The 16,257-nt window shown below is 33.5% G+C and overlaps 1 protein-coding gene across 2 annotated transcripts; it reads right to left on the bottom strand.

Annotated features, from left to right (window-relative positions):
- Positions 1-5,856: 5,856 nt before the first annotated feature.
- LOC105336956 (vitamin D3 receptor) lies at positions 5,857-12,943 on the bottom strand. Of its 2 annotated transcripts, none has more exons than XM_011441469.4 (8): positions 12,794-12,943; positions 11,173-11,486; positions 10,607-10,754; positions 9,665-10,029; positions 8,190-8,309; positions 7,774-7,882; positions 6,901-7,125; positions 5,857-6,237 (listed from the first exon to the last, which is right to left on the bottom strand). In XM_011441469.4, exons 2-8 carry the CDS (start codon positions 11,482-11,484, stop codon positions 5,993-5,995), a joined length of 1,524 nt encoding a protein of 507 aa, XP_011439771.3. In that variant the 5' UTR covers positions 11,485-11,486; positions 12,794-12,943; the 3' UTR covers positions 5,857-5,992. The 2 variants fall into 2 exon arrangements, with proteins under 2 accessions (XP_011439771.3, XP_011439772.3); XM_011441470.4 differs by having other exon boundaries at positions 11,173-11,496; positions 12,794-12,937.
- Positions 12,944-16,257: the final 3,314 nt, after the last annotated feature.

Below are 16,257 nucleotides of genomic sequence, written 5' to 3'. Positions count from 1 at the left end.
CGTAGGCTTGTCTATTTCAGTGCTAACCACTCGGCCATAGCTCTCTGAAATCAAGATGTGTCTGGCTTTTGAGGTAGGAATACGCAATCAGTGCATATTTCACTCGAAACCAGAGTCATTTTCTACTTGTTTTGAAGCAAGAAATAAATAAATTGTCAACGTCCTACCGAAAAACCAAAGGGCTTCTCGGACCACTTGATCACATACCAACCAAGTTCATATCCCGGAGAACTTAAAACATTGATGTTTATTAGTTCATTTACGTTTAAGAAAGCCAAATCGTTTATAATTAGAACCATTTTAAAAAGAGCTTGACAAGTTGTGTAAAAGAGCAATGTGACGAAGGCCTGTCTACTTAATTGTTTGCAACTCAGCCATGTTTCTTTGAAACCAGCAAGATTTTTCTGGCTTTTGAGCTAAGACTACGCAATCAGTGCATATTTCGCTTGAAACTAGCGTCATTTTCAACTTGTTTTGATGCAAGAAATAGATAGTTGCTTCCTACCGAAAGTCTTGTTAAAATGGTTTTATTAACATAACCATAGTTTTATGTTAACAACTACATGTGTGCAACCGTCAAACGATAAGCATTGTGATTTCGCTAAAATGTTTACACAAAATGTTTACACAAAACGGACGTGTTTGCTACCCACTAGGTTCATAGCAGGAAACATATTTGCAAAATGTCAATGTTACGGTTTTGAAATGACTATCAACATATAACTCAGGTATATCGTATATGCCGTCTCAATAATTCATGAATTCAACAACTGCATGGCAGTTTTTTCCTCTTAACATCGCATTCGCAAATAAATATGCTTTACAGTAGCTGTACAAGTATGTCGAACAAGAAATAAAAACTGAATTAAAAATCCATGATTTCATCTTTTTAATGGAATCCATTAAATAAGGTATTATATTCATAAGTGGTATAAGATTGTCAACACAATTAAATATCTTAGTCATTCAATATAATTCATACAATGTATCATTTTGCAATCCAACATGATAAGAATCGGTTTTCTGAATAAAATATTGATGAACTATCTGCATTGTGAACATAATTTTGCAACATAAATAACAGATTATAAGTCAAGACATGTGAAAACTCTGGACTGTTTGATCATATTGTAATAATATAATCATTATAATAGTTCATTAAATAATCAAATCAATGATCGACAACAAATGTCTTATCATACTGGACTGATAGTATACAAAAAAAAACCCCAATATATGGTGGCATATTTCTGCCCCCTACATGCAAGATTAATTATATCAACATACGACCTTATGTGAACATGCAAGATAATTATGTATACATGCAAGTTATTAAGTTCAAATGCAAGTTACAAATTCTTAAGTAAATCTGATTTATATGTACATGTACTTAAATCACTTACTACATGTAACACGCGTATCTGGCATCCCATATGCAAGACGCAACATAATTATGTAGACATGCGACTTATCCATGTCAATATGCGAGTTAATTATGTGGATATGCGACATATATATGTACACATGCAATTAATTATGTCAACATGCAAGATATTTATGTCAACATGCAACTTATCACGCATGTTAACATAAATAACTCACATGTTGGCATATATACGTAAGTCGCATGTCCACATAATTATATAACTAGCATATTGACATTAATATCTCGCATGTTGACATAAATATCTTGCAAATTAACATAAGTAACTTGCATGTTTACATAAAAACAGTCGCATGTCGACATAAATAAGTCGCATGTCAACATAATTAACTGGCATGTTGGCATAAATAAGTCGCATGTCTGCATAATTCACAGGCATGTCGACATAAATAAGTCATAATTTTATTGCATCTTGTATCTTTTATTTCGAATGCGGGCGTTAGTAAGTGATTTTAACCATATAAAAAACAGATTCCCTAAATAGATTTGTAACTTGCATGTCAACATAATCATCTTGCATTAAGACATTATTTTGCATGCTGACATAATTTTCTTGCATGCAGGGAGCAGAAATATGCCACCATAGGATAACAACTTAACATTGATTGTGCGCATAGAATTAACTATTATCCTAAAATTGTAAAATTATGTTAATTCAGCGGGGATACATACATGAATTTAATGAGAAAGAAATAAAAACAAAAACATAAATAGGGACTATGGGATCATTTCTAACCATGACTGGGTCAAGGTCAAATCATATGCATATCTGACCTTGCATATTCTCTCATGATTTGCTATGAAATATGGTTTTTATCCAATGAGTTGTGTGTTTTCTATCCCACAGCCTTGGCGAGGTAATAGAAAACACACAACGTGTTTGATAAAAATCATACACCATTGCAAATCATGAGAGATTCTTTTATAACATATTTATTCTATATATTGTTAAACCCCATATATACATGTGATAAATTGCCACAATATGCTTATATATATGTGTGCATTACTACGACTTGTTGTAATGCTACATCTTGAACTGCTTACAATTACAATAATGCTAGAAAAACGGATACCATCTTCGCTAGCCAAGGGTTTTCGGTCCACTTTGCTCCCCATTATGGCTAGTGAAGATGGAAAGATTCTAATATGATGACATATATTAGTTTTTTAGGTATCCCTTTCAAACAATGTCACTTTCACGTCAACATGATTGTATATTAACACGTGATGAAATAGTCAGAATGTTCAAAATGAATAAAATTCAGAAAGCTGTACAGATCCGGTCATGTTGACGTCATACCTGAGGAGTTGTTTTGGTGCAGTTGTACTCAGGAAAACAAACTGTAAAAGGCACAAGGATATTGTGGAAAACAGCCACACTACACTATATACCCTCTGTCAACAATTAGAATTCTATCTAAACTAATCACTGGTTTATTCAGGGATTTTGATTATTAAAGTACTGGAATAGATATTAGATAATATACTTTCAGAACTTGCTCAAGACTTTAACTTAATATGCACAAAAGATGCATTCAACAAAATTTGATTTAAGCAATAAAATAGCTAAAATGGGACTTCCTATATCATCAGCAAATGCGATACATTATTTGCAGCATAGGATTCAAAAACAAATTATTTGAAAATTGTCACAGACAAAATTCTATAACTTTACTGCATGGTATACTGGTATATCTATCACCAAGGACACTGAACAATTAGACGTACACATATTGTATATGACCTACAACAAAAAATCTTGAAGAAGTCTGGCAATACTGTAAACCAACTTACTTGTGATGACTTTTTATCTTTAATTGAATATAAACTGTTTTGCAGTCACTACATTGTAATTTTCATGATCTTAAAATAATATGCTTGAGATATCTGAGATCTAGTTCATGGTGAGAAAAAATCGCAAAGACGAGGCTCTAGCAGCATGGAATTCCAGTAAAACTGTGTAAGGTTATTTTTCCCCTTCTTCACTTGCAAACAGTTTCACCCTGTTTTGAACTCGCCCAAACAAAGCTTGTGTTTAAAAATTGATAATTTGAGACAATGGAATTTGCTAAGACTTGAATTTGCACGCTGACAATAAGGGCCAAAGGGGCGAAAATAAAACACAGGCGTGAATATTACCCTGTATACAGTATCTCGTAGTGTGCAAAGGAAAATACTGATACATGTTCATTGTACTATGACTGATTCAATGACAACAAACAGATAGATTATTTGATGCATGTCACAATAATGATTAACATGCACAAACAAATTGAGCAATTGAGTTAACTTTGGAATGCTATCATTAAATAACAAAGATATGCTTTAGTCACATTAGACGTATGAGCATAAAAGTATCAAAAATTCAACATTATAATAAACTCAGTGACATACTATTTGGTTAATGCATAATAACAATAATAAGGTTCCAACTAGAATATTTTTTGCATACAGAGATGAAAAAAATAATAATAACTAGAGCAAAGCTCGTTGCAAAGCAACGAGTGGGTCTTCCGTTAATGTCGGAAGTAAAGCCGGAAGTTCCTGTAAGAAGCAGAGCTCTTAAACCAACAACAAGAGTAACTAAAATAAAAAGATGAAAAAATCGAATTATTCCTGGTACGACTTAACAAAACCCGAATGATTTTAAGTACGAATTAACAAAAACTTTTCTGATTTCAAGAACGACTTGACCAAAAAAAAATCCGAATGTGTTCAAGTACGACTTTACAATTATTTTTGGTACGAATTAATTTTACTTTGAACATTATGCTATTTTTTAAACCAAGGACGCGGAATCAAAATTTCCGGAAAAATCATTTTTTAAACCCCGATATCTCTGTAAAGCATCGTCCGATTTTCAAACGGATTTCAGTTTTGAATTCACCATGGCCAGTACTATAAGACTGGTGTATTGTCTTATTTTGTTCAAAGAAATGAAAATTTCCAAAAATTGGAACTGCTTCCGGTTTTGAGCAAAATTGATGAACAAAATTTTAAACCCCCCAGTACATTATAGAATTAATACATCTATCATCAGTAAAAATTTCAAAGCGATATCTTTAAAGTTTACGGAGATTTCTTCCGGACAAAATCACTTTTTTTAAATTTAAAAATGGCCGCCAAATTTGAACGGAAGTGACGTAAATGCTGAAACTTTAAGATCTTTTAGGCACGGTAACTTTACAAAAACTCTGAAAATTTCATTGAAATCGGATGAAAACTTTTTGAGATATAAAGCCGAGAAGGAGTCAGAAAAAAAATAAAAAACTAGAGCAAAGCTCGTTGCAAAGCAACGAGTGGGTCTTCCGTTAATGTCGGAAGTAAAGCTTGAAGTTCCTGTAAGAAGCAGAGCTCTTAAACCAATAACAAGAGTAACTTAAATAAAAAGATGAAAAAAATCGAATTATTCCTGGTAAGACTTAACAAATCCGAATGATTTAAGTACGAATTAACAAAAACCTTTCAGATTTCAAGAACGACTTAACAAAAAAATCCGAATGTGTTCAAGTACGACTTAACAATTATTTTCTGGTACGAGTTAATTTTACTTTGAACATTACGCTATTTTTTAAACCAAGGACGCGGAATCAAAATTTCCGGAAAAATCAATTTTTAAACCCCCATATCTCTGTAATGCATCGTCTGATTTTCCAACGGATTTCAGATTTGAATTTACCATGGCATGTTCTATAAGACTGTAGTATTGTATTATTTTGTTAAAAAAAATGAAAATTTCCAAAAATTAGAACTGCTTCCGGTTTTGAGCAAATTTGATGAACAAAATTTTAAACCCCCCAGTACATTATAAAATTGATACATCTATCATCAGTAAAAATTTCAAAGCCATATCTTTAACGTTTACGGAGATTTCTTCCGGACAAAATCACTTTTTTTAAATCTAAAAATGGCCGCCAAATTTGAACGGAAGTGACGTAAATGCTGAAACTTAAACATCATTTAGGCACGGTAACTTTACAAAAGCTCTGAAAATTTCATTGAAATCGGATGAAAACTTTTTGAGATATAAAGCCGAGAAGGAGTCAGAAAAAAAATAAAAAATAAAATAATAATAAAAAGAAACCAAAGAAAAACAAGAGGGTCTTCCGTTGGAAACGGAAGACCCTAATAAAAAAATAATAAAAAGAAACCGAAGAAAAACAAGAGGGTCTTCCGTTGGAAACGGAAGACCCTAAAAAGCCAAAAAGCCATTTGCTGGTGTACCCGACTACATTAATAGTTCAATTCCAACACAAACTCTGAAGATAAAGGCAAAAAGACCTTACATATGAATTTTACATAAATTAAAGTACCGGTACTTTAATAGGATTTTCACATGCGACTGTTTTTACTTAAAATTTACATGAATATGTGCATACACTCACAGTATAAAAAGTAGCTGCACGTGATAAAAAAATTTCATTTTAATAACATAATAAAATATAATATTCAAACTTGTGACATTTTTCTTAATTTCCAGAATTTCAGTAATGCTGTTTTTTATATAAATTAAAACAAGACAGGACATGTTTGTAGTAACCTTGGTCAATCGATTAAAAAATTCAGTAGTTCAGGCATGTACTTTTGAATCATAGGATCTTCACACATTTTCTTGTAGAATGTCAAAAACTCTTCATTCATTTCTCTCAACTTCAGAAATACATTCATAATCCTTGAAAAATGAAGCCCACTTTCATTCCCTAGCCTCTTTTTGAGAAGGTACTGAAGGGCATCTATAAATAGCATCTGGATCTCTTCAACCTTGTCTCTGGCATCAAGGTCACACCTGTCTGTTAAAGAAAGTAAACCAATTACATGTATGTTAGATTTAGTATTCTGAAGAACTAACTAAACATTAACATAATATATTAAGGGGGAATAGAAAGACTGATTGTTCAATGTCATCCTCAATATTTCATTTCCCATTCCTCACAAATATTTTAGGGTGGTACATGTAATGCATAGGTATTTTTCATTAAAAAAACCAAAACCTTTATCATGGTTAAAGAGGGTAAAGGGTTAAAAACACAGATACATAAATATTGAGAATCTATTTCCTCTTTTTACAAGAAAAATGTAAAACTTGGTGACCTTAAGGTCAAAGGTCATTTTGGTAACATTAAAGGTCATTGGTCAAGTTCAGATTGATAATAGATGATTTTACTGAACAAAGAGGTCATACTCTGGGACATGATGTAGGATCATTATTTTTTTTCTGGTAGTGGCAGTGATGGTGGGCGATCATATTTTTGGGGTTTTGGAGATACCTAACTCAAGTCCCAACATATAGTGATCAATTAATTGTTCTTCTCAATTAAATATATCAAATTTTTTTCAAAAAATCATTATTCCAACACACAATAAATGTCGGATATTCTAGCCATTCTAAGAAACAACCTAAGTTCAATAAAATCTGAATTATCCCAAACTACAAGTCTTGATTTTTAATTTACCTGTAAAGGTGAGACAGATGGCAAGAATGACAGCGTGCTCTTGAGTAGTCAGGCTGAGATTTCGGACATCGTCGGAGATGTTGACCCACTTCACTGCCATTTCCTCGGATATATAAGGGTAATACTGTCGGATGGGAAATACGAGACCTTTGTATGTCATCAGCATTTTGGTCTCGGAATCAAAACTTCTGTAGCCCAGGATGAAGAAAAACTCCAGTCTGGCCGCTGGAGAGAGAAATTAAGAAAGAATTATGATCACAATTGTTGAAAAAACAAGTCTTTGTTGAAAGTCTTTATCTATCTTTCTTTAAAAGTGTTTGAGGAAATGACCTTCATTAAGGTACCTCACTTCACCTACACTTATACTTTTTAAGACACTGCGTCACAAGATGGCAATTTAAATGTTTTGTCAAACTGTTTATATCATTCAATAGGGTTGTATATATTTGTAGGTTAGTGGTTAATGTATTGGGCTTCTGAACCGCAGATCACGAGTTCGAATCCACCTGGAGCTTTTGTTCATATTAACTGAATTAAATTTTTTTGAAAATGTAACTTTTCATTCAAAATTGCACATTTTTTTTTACCTTAAATACTTCTTATCCATTATGATATCTATCACAATCAAGTAATATGGTGTAGTGAGCCACCTTACTGGTCTTTATTTTGAGTAAAAAAAGTCATGAATGTAGTAGTGTATACGCTTAGATCCAGTAAATTTTTGCCAAGGAGTCAGAGGAAGAAATGTATTTGCTATAGGGTCAGAGGCCTATGTTTTGTTAATTTTAAACTGCAAATATAAGAAATTTGAATTTTCAAAAGAAGGTGCCCCCTCTAGATATGTGCATGGTGTAAGTGTTTTATTTCGTTTACCTTTAAGGAGCTTAGCCTGGTCTGTGGGTGGGAGATCTGAGAATCCTGGGAGACCATGGGTGAAACGAACATACTCCTGGACCAGTATGCCAAGTTCATCTCTTATCACCTGTTACAATGGCATAAACAAGCTTCAGTTCTAGATAAGGCCTAGAAATTAATCTTTAGATTCTCAGGCGATACATATCAAAATATAATTTGGCAGCTAGACAAGATTTTTTTGAATTTCTATTTACTATACAAGATATGCAAATCGGAACAACTCAATTTTCATAGCTATTCCTTTTCAATACGGAAATAAAAATTAATCAATGTGGCACCAGTTGACCTAATGTGGCTGCGGCTGGGGCCTGAGAACAAATACATTATTTTTTCCATTTTTTTTCTTGCCTAACAATATGCTGTTTTTATCGTACCTCAAAGATTTCCATCCGCCCGTCGATGTCCATCTGCGTGTTACTGTAGATTTCACTGTAGACACCGGCGGGGACTGGGTCCATGTTCCCAAACACCTCCACTTTCTTCATGTGCTTCTCCTATAAAAAAAACCCCCAAAAACATGGATTTATTTGGAGACTGGGAAGTCAACAAATTAACCATCAGATCTGCCTTAAACCTTAACGTAATAAAGTTTTGTCCTTAAACTAACATTTAGTACAGAAAAAAAATCAAAAATCTTATCTTTTAGTTTTTTATATTAATTTTTAATACAGAGCTCTTCTTCTTTGGAGATTTAAATACCGACAAACCATCGTCTAAAACCAGCCTCGACCCACGAGCCCTCTTAAAATCTAAGGAAGGAAATTTTCTTTTTTTGGAAACATAATTTGGTGGATTTATTTGTTGCTTTCATTGAATAAATGGATTATGCAACTATAATTGAACCATCACGAATTCTGATGTTTCCACCATAACTGCAATTATTACAACTGTCTGGTGCATGCAGCTTAATACTCGGCAATTTTTTAAACATATTTATGTGTAATACACTGACGATCTAAACAAAATTTTGGGACTGCTAAAAAACCTGTGTCAACATGGTCAAAGATCTGGTCAATGCTTAAATTAATACTTACTGTATTTTGGGATTAGGGAAAACTTTAAATTTGCTAAAAACATGAAAAACTTTCAAGTTTTCTTTATTGAAAAAAAAATAACTGAAGCATTTGTTCTTCTGTGGTCAAAATCATTTTTTTTTCACATATTTGCTCACTGCATGTATATATGTTAACATTTTTTTTATCAAAGGACTATATATGATAAGGGCCTAAAATGGCCCCCTTAAATGAACATCATCATTTTACTATCATTCTTTGTTTTCTTAGTACAGATATGTATGTGATGTGTTAACGTAATATTCATTTTGGTTCAAGTGCCCACAATTTAGAAATATGACATTGTAAACTTAAGACAACCTTTTCCCGCCATTTTTAGCGTAAAACAGCTTGTTTTCAAGCAGTTTTTCCTTCCGAAAACATAGAGCGCATTCTTGAACAAATAAAATATTTTAATCAGAGATGTATCTAGCCCAGACTAATAAGTGACAAAAAAATTTTCCTTGTTCAAGCATGCGCTCTATATTTCCCATTCGTAAATAGATAAGAAAAATGTCAATTTTTGGCTGATTTTGATTGAATTATAGAAATGGCGTCACTTCTGACGTCATATACTGCCAGTGAGTGCAATTAAATCAAATAAATAGATGAAAAATATATTTTATATCAACTTTTCTAAAAAATTAGATAACATTTTATTGTTCCCGAAACACTTAAAAAATGGCAATTTATGGGGGCCAAATTTAACTCTTATCATATATAGTTCTTTTTTTTTAAGCGATAGGGTGGATGGAGGAGGGGAACCAGCTAACTACATGTAACTATAATAAACTCACATATCCCTCCTTGAGGATAGCCCTGGCTTCATCATCACTTAAAGACATGATACGTGGAGTGAGTTCATGGTATCCCCTGACGATTCTCTCCAACAAATCGGTCATCTCTTTGCTCGCCTCCTTGTCACTATCTGACCTTGACATTTCACCTTCGACCTCCATAGCTGAGGAATTTTCAGAATGTGTGGCACTGGCTGATTCTTCTTCTGGTTTTGGTAATGTTAAGTCCAAACATTTAATGGCTGGTTCCTGATTTGGCCCTTGACCCTGGCTGACCTTTGAAGTTGAACTGTCTTGTTTCAGACGCTTCATTTCCTCAATAGCTCGGGTACGCTCAGTGGCTGTGTATCTTCCTTGACGGATTCCTGGTCAAAAATCAAAGTATTAATATGTCCATGGCACTCAATCATATATAATTATTGTATACAGACTTAACATCATAACTACCCAGCAGATATGAGAGTAATACATGTGTACCTGCATGTGGAAGACCGAAGATCAATTTCACATAAATCTACAATATTTATGGGATATGGATATAATTAAAATTTTCTTTAAGATTCATCTGTGACCTTTCCCGTTTTTTATGACAATTTTTCAGAGAATGAAATATTTAATGAGGAATTACTCAGGAATCAGTATCTTAAAATCAAATGTGCCAATTTTTCAGAGAAAGCAATCTTCCAGAACTCTTGGCAAATATATTGCCGAGTTGCTACTAGTAGTTTTTCGATATTTCTTATCATTCTTGTTACAATATAATGTTATACATCATACTCATTGAAAAAAATAAACCACAAAGGCACATAAACTGCAAAAATACATGCGTATTGTGAGATGGATATTGGTAATCATATTCTTAATAGCCAGGCAGATTGACCATCAATGAGATGAATCCCCTGAACAATCAGTAACAAAGTTTAAAGTAATTTTATTTAGTACCTTCACGACACATTCCGCAATCCAGGCACTTTTGCATTCGACAGGCAGAACACAGAGAATTCTTCTTAATGTTAGAGTTCTCTAGACATTTTCCGCCTTTGTTGCACTTGTAGGGAACATTTCTTTGGAGATATCTTCGAAAAAATCCCTGGAAAAAATATAAATTAATTAATATAAAAATCATATGCATTGTCAGGGTTGTCTCTAAGACCCGGGAGGCGGGGAATTCCCCCGCCTGTAATGCCTTAATTACCCAGCTATTATTGCATTTCAACTCAATGTAGCTATAAGCAAGACTCCCAGACCCCCCTTTTTATTTTTTTATTTCTTCCTTCTACTTCAATTTTTAGAGACAACCCTGATTGTCATTATTATTTCTGATATAAATTAAAAGTTGACTGAGATGATATGATATGACATGTAAAAGTGGTAAGAATGTGGAGTAAGGGGTGTGTTTTATTTTCAAGGCATATACCCCCCCCCCTCCCTCTCTCTCATTAAATCATGAATCCTCAACATTAAATGCATGTTGAAAAATAATGAAAATAACTGAGCCTTTCACATACCTTGCAAGCTTCACAGCTATTGACTCCGTAATGATTCCCAGAAGCCTTTTTCCCACAAATTTTACAGGGGGGCAACTCTAGTGGAACAGCATCAGGAATATACTTATCTCTCTTCTTCCTTTTTTGCTTTAGTGGTTCAGAACTAATTTCTGAACAGCTGATCTCCTTCATCTGTATGCTGTCTGCTTCCTGTGATTCTGAAGGATTCTGGGAGGGGATATCATGGCCACTGTCTGTGTTCGAGGTGATGGTGTCTGATTGGCAGACAGATTCTGATGGTAAGACAGTGGTCATCACAATATTCTTCTCCATTGCTACAATAGTCTGTCACATCCATAAAATTAGAATACTAAATACATGTTTACTGTTGGTTTACATTCATAATATAATGGAAAATTTCAATTAAGGGGGGGGGGGGGGTAATTCAATTATAATATAATTGAAATAATTAATTTAATTTTTTTTTTTTTTTGAAATTGCAAAACATTAATATATATATATATATATATATACAAAAACTATAAAAAATATACTCTATATACCTATGATCTTGAAAATCTCCTCTATGAGGAAGGAAAAAATGGATCACTTCAAGTGAAGTGACATCACAGCTACAATACTGGATTTCGTTGTTATCAACTTAATTTCAAATTTGCAAATTGTTCGCATCTTTGCAACTTTGACAGAAATTGTCAAGTGATGTCTGCATATATGACGTTTCAATGCAGATTAAGGGCACGACATTAAGGGGTATGAATGCATAGAAAGGCTCATCCAATTTCTGCATAATTTTTATGAATACAAATAAATAGTATTTTTTGCTTCGCCCTTAAACAGTCAAATACTGGAGTGCAGCCAGGTACTATTTCTTACCAGTGCATTGTTACATAATTTATTTATAAAATTTTGTGTGTTGATAAAGGTGAAGTAACAAATCCACTGGCAAGAAATGGTTCTCGGCGCGAACTGATCGTACGCCAGTTTATTACTACGCGGTAATCTTATCCGCTGAAACGATTAGGCAAAAAGTAAACAGTATCATAAAAAATTAGTTAAAAGTGTGCATTAAGTTTCATTGTCAAAGAAAAAAAAAAACAATACTTTAGGCCCAATAAACCATATTTGACCCTGCAAAGGGAACTGTTTTGTAGTTAAAAAAAATTGTTGTAAAAAATGTGAATGTCGTCTGTTAATTTTATACCTGTTGATCTGTAGTTATAGTACCGATCAGACCCAACCTAACACCAGAGTAAACACAAGGTTCACTTTTGGGGTTTACTTTTAGAAAATTTGGGTCCACTCAGGGTTTACTCAGGAATTGCATTTGCGGTCATCTGTTTGCACTGAAGTGTGAAGCAGACCTGTTTTTTATCTTACCATCTTACTGCCTGTAATTACTACCCTTTGTATATTCCGAATACACATATAGCGTCTGTTTCAGGGGTATACTTCTGATTGGGGTTTACTTTCTGTATCCACTCTAGGTTTACTCTTGGTCCACACTAGTAAACCCAGAGTAAACCCAGAAAGTAAACCCAGGGTTTAGTTGGGGTTTACTTTCTGTTAGGTTGGGTCTGATCGGTACTGTAGTCTGTACGTGACAATTTAGTTCAACACTGACCTAAAATCCTATGAACGTCTCACAAATGTCACGTATAATCATGACAATGATGTCTTTTTTTATATTGTTGGATCCAATATCATCAATATTCACTGAAAATTTTGATCTCCGATCATCTCGTGAAGATTGTTTGGATTGCAACATATAAAGGGGCAGGTCTATTCGCCGGAATGGCGACGGAATAGACGTAGTGATATGTATAAAAAGGTCGGTAACTTGTGTTAGGTATAAGCTATCACCATTCGGTTTTCAGTTTTTTGATCTGTGGATAGAGGGCTACCGAAATATGTAAAAAGTTTTTTGATAAGTACATGTTTAATACATAAAACCTTGACCGGAATGAGCTATGGTCGCAAAAATCAGCTGCCGGAATGATGAAGTCGACTTCATGAAACACCTAATATCTCAAAAAGTGTTTAATATTTTTTCATTCGGAAACGATTTTTTTAATCACAACGACCAGGCCTATAACATGTGAAAAAATTTAATCGATATCTTTAGATTTAGTATGCAAAACCTTGACCGGAATGGAAATTTTTCGTTAAAAAAGAATGCTGTAATCGTGCAGTCATCTCTAAATAATCACCTGTATCATAAAAACCATTCATTATATTTCCATTCGGTCAAGATTTTTTTCATCCTTAGGTATACACCTATCAGATAATATATAGTTTTATATATTAAACTATATTTATATGCTCAAAACCTTGACCGGAATGGAAATTTTACACTCAAAATTTACAAATTTTATTAATGCGCTCAGGTATCGCTCAGGTAAAGAAGCCGTACTACAGGAAGGTGTGAACAACACCTGTAATAAAAACATATAAGTACTACATGAACTCGTATACGTAGATAATCTTACATGTGCTTTTTTAAACATCATTTTAAAAAGAAACAATATATACGCGAAATTAAGATAAGGAAATTGTTTTGGTAATTTATTTTTTATTTAAAATGTTATTAAATTATTTATTAAAAATAAATATCAACTATGCTTTTATCACAGTAAGTAGAACAGTACCAAAGCTAAAATTGAATTAAAAGCTGCTTGTCAATGTAAGCCGTGATGATGATTTAATTGTTTAAATCAAAGTGAATTAGAATGTATCAAAACTATATATATATAATTATATGTAAAAACTGCTTGTCCGTGTATAAGCCGTGATAATTAGGATCGGATGATGATTTTAATTGTTTACATCAAAGTGAGTAAGAATGTACAAGAGCTAAATACATAGAAGCAGCTTGTCCATGGAAGCTGTGATATATAAAATTGAAGGATAATTAATTGCTACAATTAAGGATGGAAATTAAATCTCCACGTTCATTGGTTAAAAAGAAATTAAGAAGCATATATATACCCTTAGCGAGAAAAAATCATCACTTGCTATAATTAACCTGTCTCGTACAAGTTGTAATAGTGCTCTCAAAAGTGCCTGATCTATTGTGAAATTGTGAGTTTGTGTTCAAGTGAGAAAGTTCGTGATCCATTGTGAAATTGTGAGTTTGTGTTCAAGTGAGTGTGTAAAATGTCTGTCTTATTCGTGGGAGATTCACAGCTGAATTATCTTCACCATGTTCAGCTGGAGGACAACACCGCCGTCCGTTGTACATCAGGATTTCGCGTGGAACAGATGTGGGCCCTCTTCTCCGGAATCGTCCAAGACGACGACATCATCGTTATTCATGCCGGAACCAACATCGTCCCGAGGGAGGAACCAGCGACAACTCTTCATCGATACCAGCACCTTCTCAAGATCATCTGGACATCAAACCCAACAGCGAGGATCATAGCATCTGCCGTCTTGCCCAGGGATTATAACGTCTTCGAGGGAGCAAGGAACAACGTTGGATTCATCGATGGATGTAACAGGAGAGCGCAAGAAATCAACGATGGATTAAAGATGATAGCTTCAAGATCAACGCAGCTGGAAATGGGTTTCTGGGCTTACAGTTTCGCACAAGAAAAATATTTTAGATCCAAAAGGGTGGTTGTGTACCGATATTGTGAATTATTCATTAGATATAATCAAAAAGCAGTTTGAACATATACATGGGTTACAGTTAACAAATTTTGCACCACTATTTGACGAACAAACTAAATCATGGAAATGCGATAAAAAATTTGAACATACTCAACCACCTTCAGTTCAGATACATCATACGGGTAGAAGTCATTGGGTAACATCTTTTCAAAATAACAATAACGAAATTTGTATTTTAGATAGTCTTAGCAAGAGCAAGAACCAAACAGTAAACACTCCATCTCTTGAAATTCAACTCTCTCTTATTTATGGGCGTAATAAGACTTCTATTCCTATTAAAATTTTAGATTCTCAACAACAAGAAAATGGCTATGATTGTGGATTATTTGCAATTGCAAACCTTGTAGAATTTTGTTTTAATCCCGATAATTCATTTCAAACTAAAACCTCTTTTAAATCAGAAAGTATGAGCAACCATCTTGTAGAATGTTTAGAAAATGGTTTATTTACGCAATTTCCGCAAAATTCATCACAAACTCCTGACATTACAGTTTTAAAACATAAGATTTTAACAATTAATTGCTGTTGTTCTTGTGGATTTCCAGATTGGGTGGATGAAATGGTAGGCTGTGATTTTAAATTAGGGAATACTTAGCTTTGTAATGTTTGGAAACATTCAAAATGTGCAGATGTAAATAATGATTGTACAGATTGGCTATGTATTGACCATTGTCGTGATTAAATTTGTGTTGTTCTATTGAAATTAGTTGTTTTAATAAATTCTCTATGTTTTTATTACTTGTGTTGTTCACACCTTCTTGTAGTACGGCTTCTTTACCTGAGCGATACCTGTGTGCATCTAATAAAATTTGTAAATTTTGAATGTAAAATTTCCATTCCGGTCAAGGTTTTGAACATTTAAATCCAGTTTGATATATAAAACTATATATTATCTGATAGGTGTATAACTAAGGATGAAAAAAATCTTGACCGAATGGAAATATAATCAATGGTTTTTATGATACAGGTGATTATTTAGAGATGACTCCACGATTACAGCATTCTTTTTTAACAAAAAATTTCCATTCCGGTCAAGGTTTTGCATACTAAATCTAAAGATATCGATTAAATTTTTTCACATGTTATAGGCCTGGTCGTTGTGATGAAAAAAATCGTTTCCGAATGAAAAAATATTAAACACTTTTTGAGATATTAGGTGTTTTATGAAGTCGACTTCATCATTCCGGCAGCTGATTTTTGCGACCATAGCTCATTCCGGTCAAGGTTTTATGTATTAAACATGTACTTATCAAAAAACGTTTTACATATTTCGATAGCCCTCTATCCACAGATCAAAAAACTGAAAACCGAATGGTGATAGCTTATACCTAACACAAGTTATCGACCTTTTTATACATGTCACTACGTCTATTCCGTCGCCATTCCGGCGATTAGTCCTCACCCATATAAAGTTCC

The sequence above is a fragment of the Magallana gigas genome, chromosome 10 (assembly GCF_963853765.1).
Source record: "Magallana gigas chromosome 10, xbMagGiga1.1, whole genome shotgun sequence".
Classification (NCBI taxonomy): Eukaryota; Metazoa; Mollusca; class Bivalvia; order Ostreida; family Ostreidae; genus Magallana; species Magallana gigas.
This window is presented reverse-complemented; position numbering and strand designations above follow the sequence as displayed.

What these genes read in the sequence shown, in the direction of transcription:
- LOC105336956 (XM_011441469.4), bottom strand. Translation starts at nt 11,484, where the DNA reads ATGGAGAAGAATATTGTGATGACCACTGTCTTACCATCAGAATCTGTC. An exon ending in ATAGCTGTGAAGCTTGCAAG is followed by an intron (nt 10,755 to 11,172) that starts GTATGTGAAAGG and finishes TATTTTTTCCAG; the next exon opens with GGATTTTTTCGAAGATATCT. An exon ending in GGCGGATGGAAATCTTTGAG is followed by an intron (nt 7,883 to 8,189) that starts GTACGATAAAAA and finishes CCATTGTAACAG; the next exon opens with GTGATAAGAGATGAACTTGG.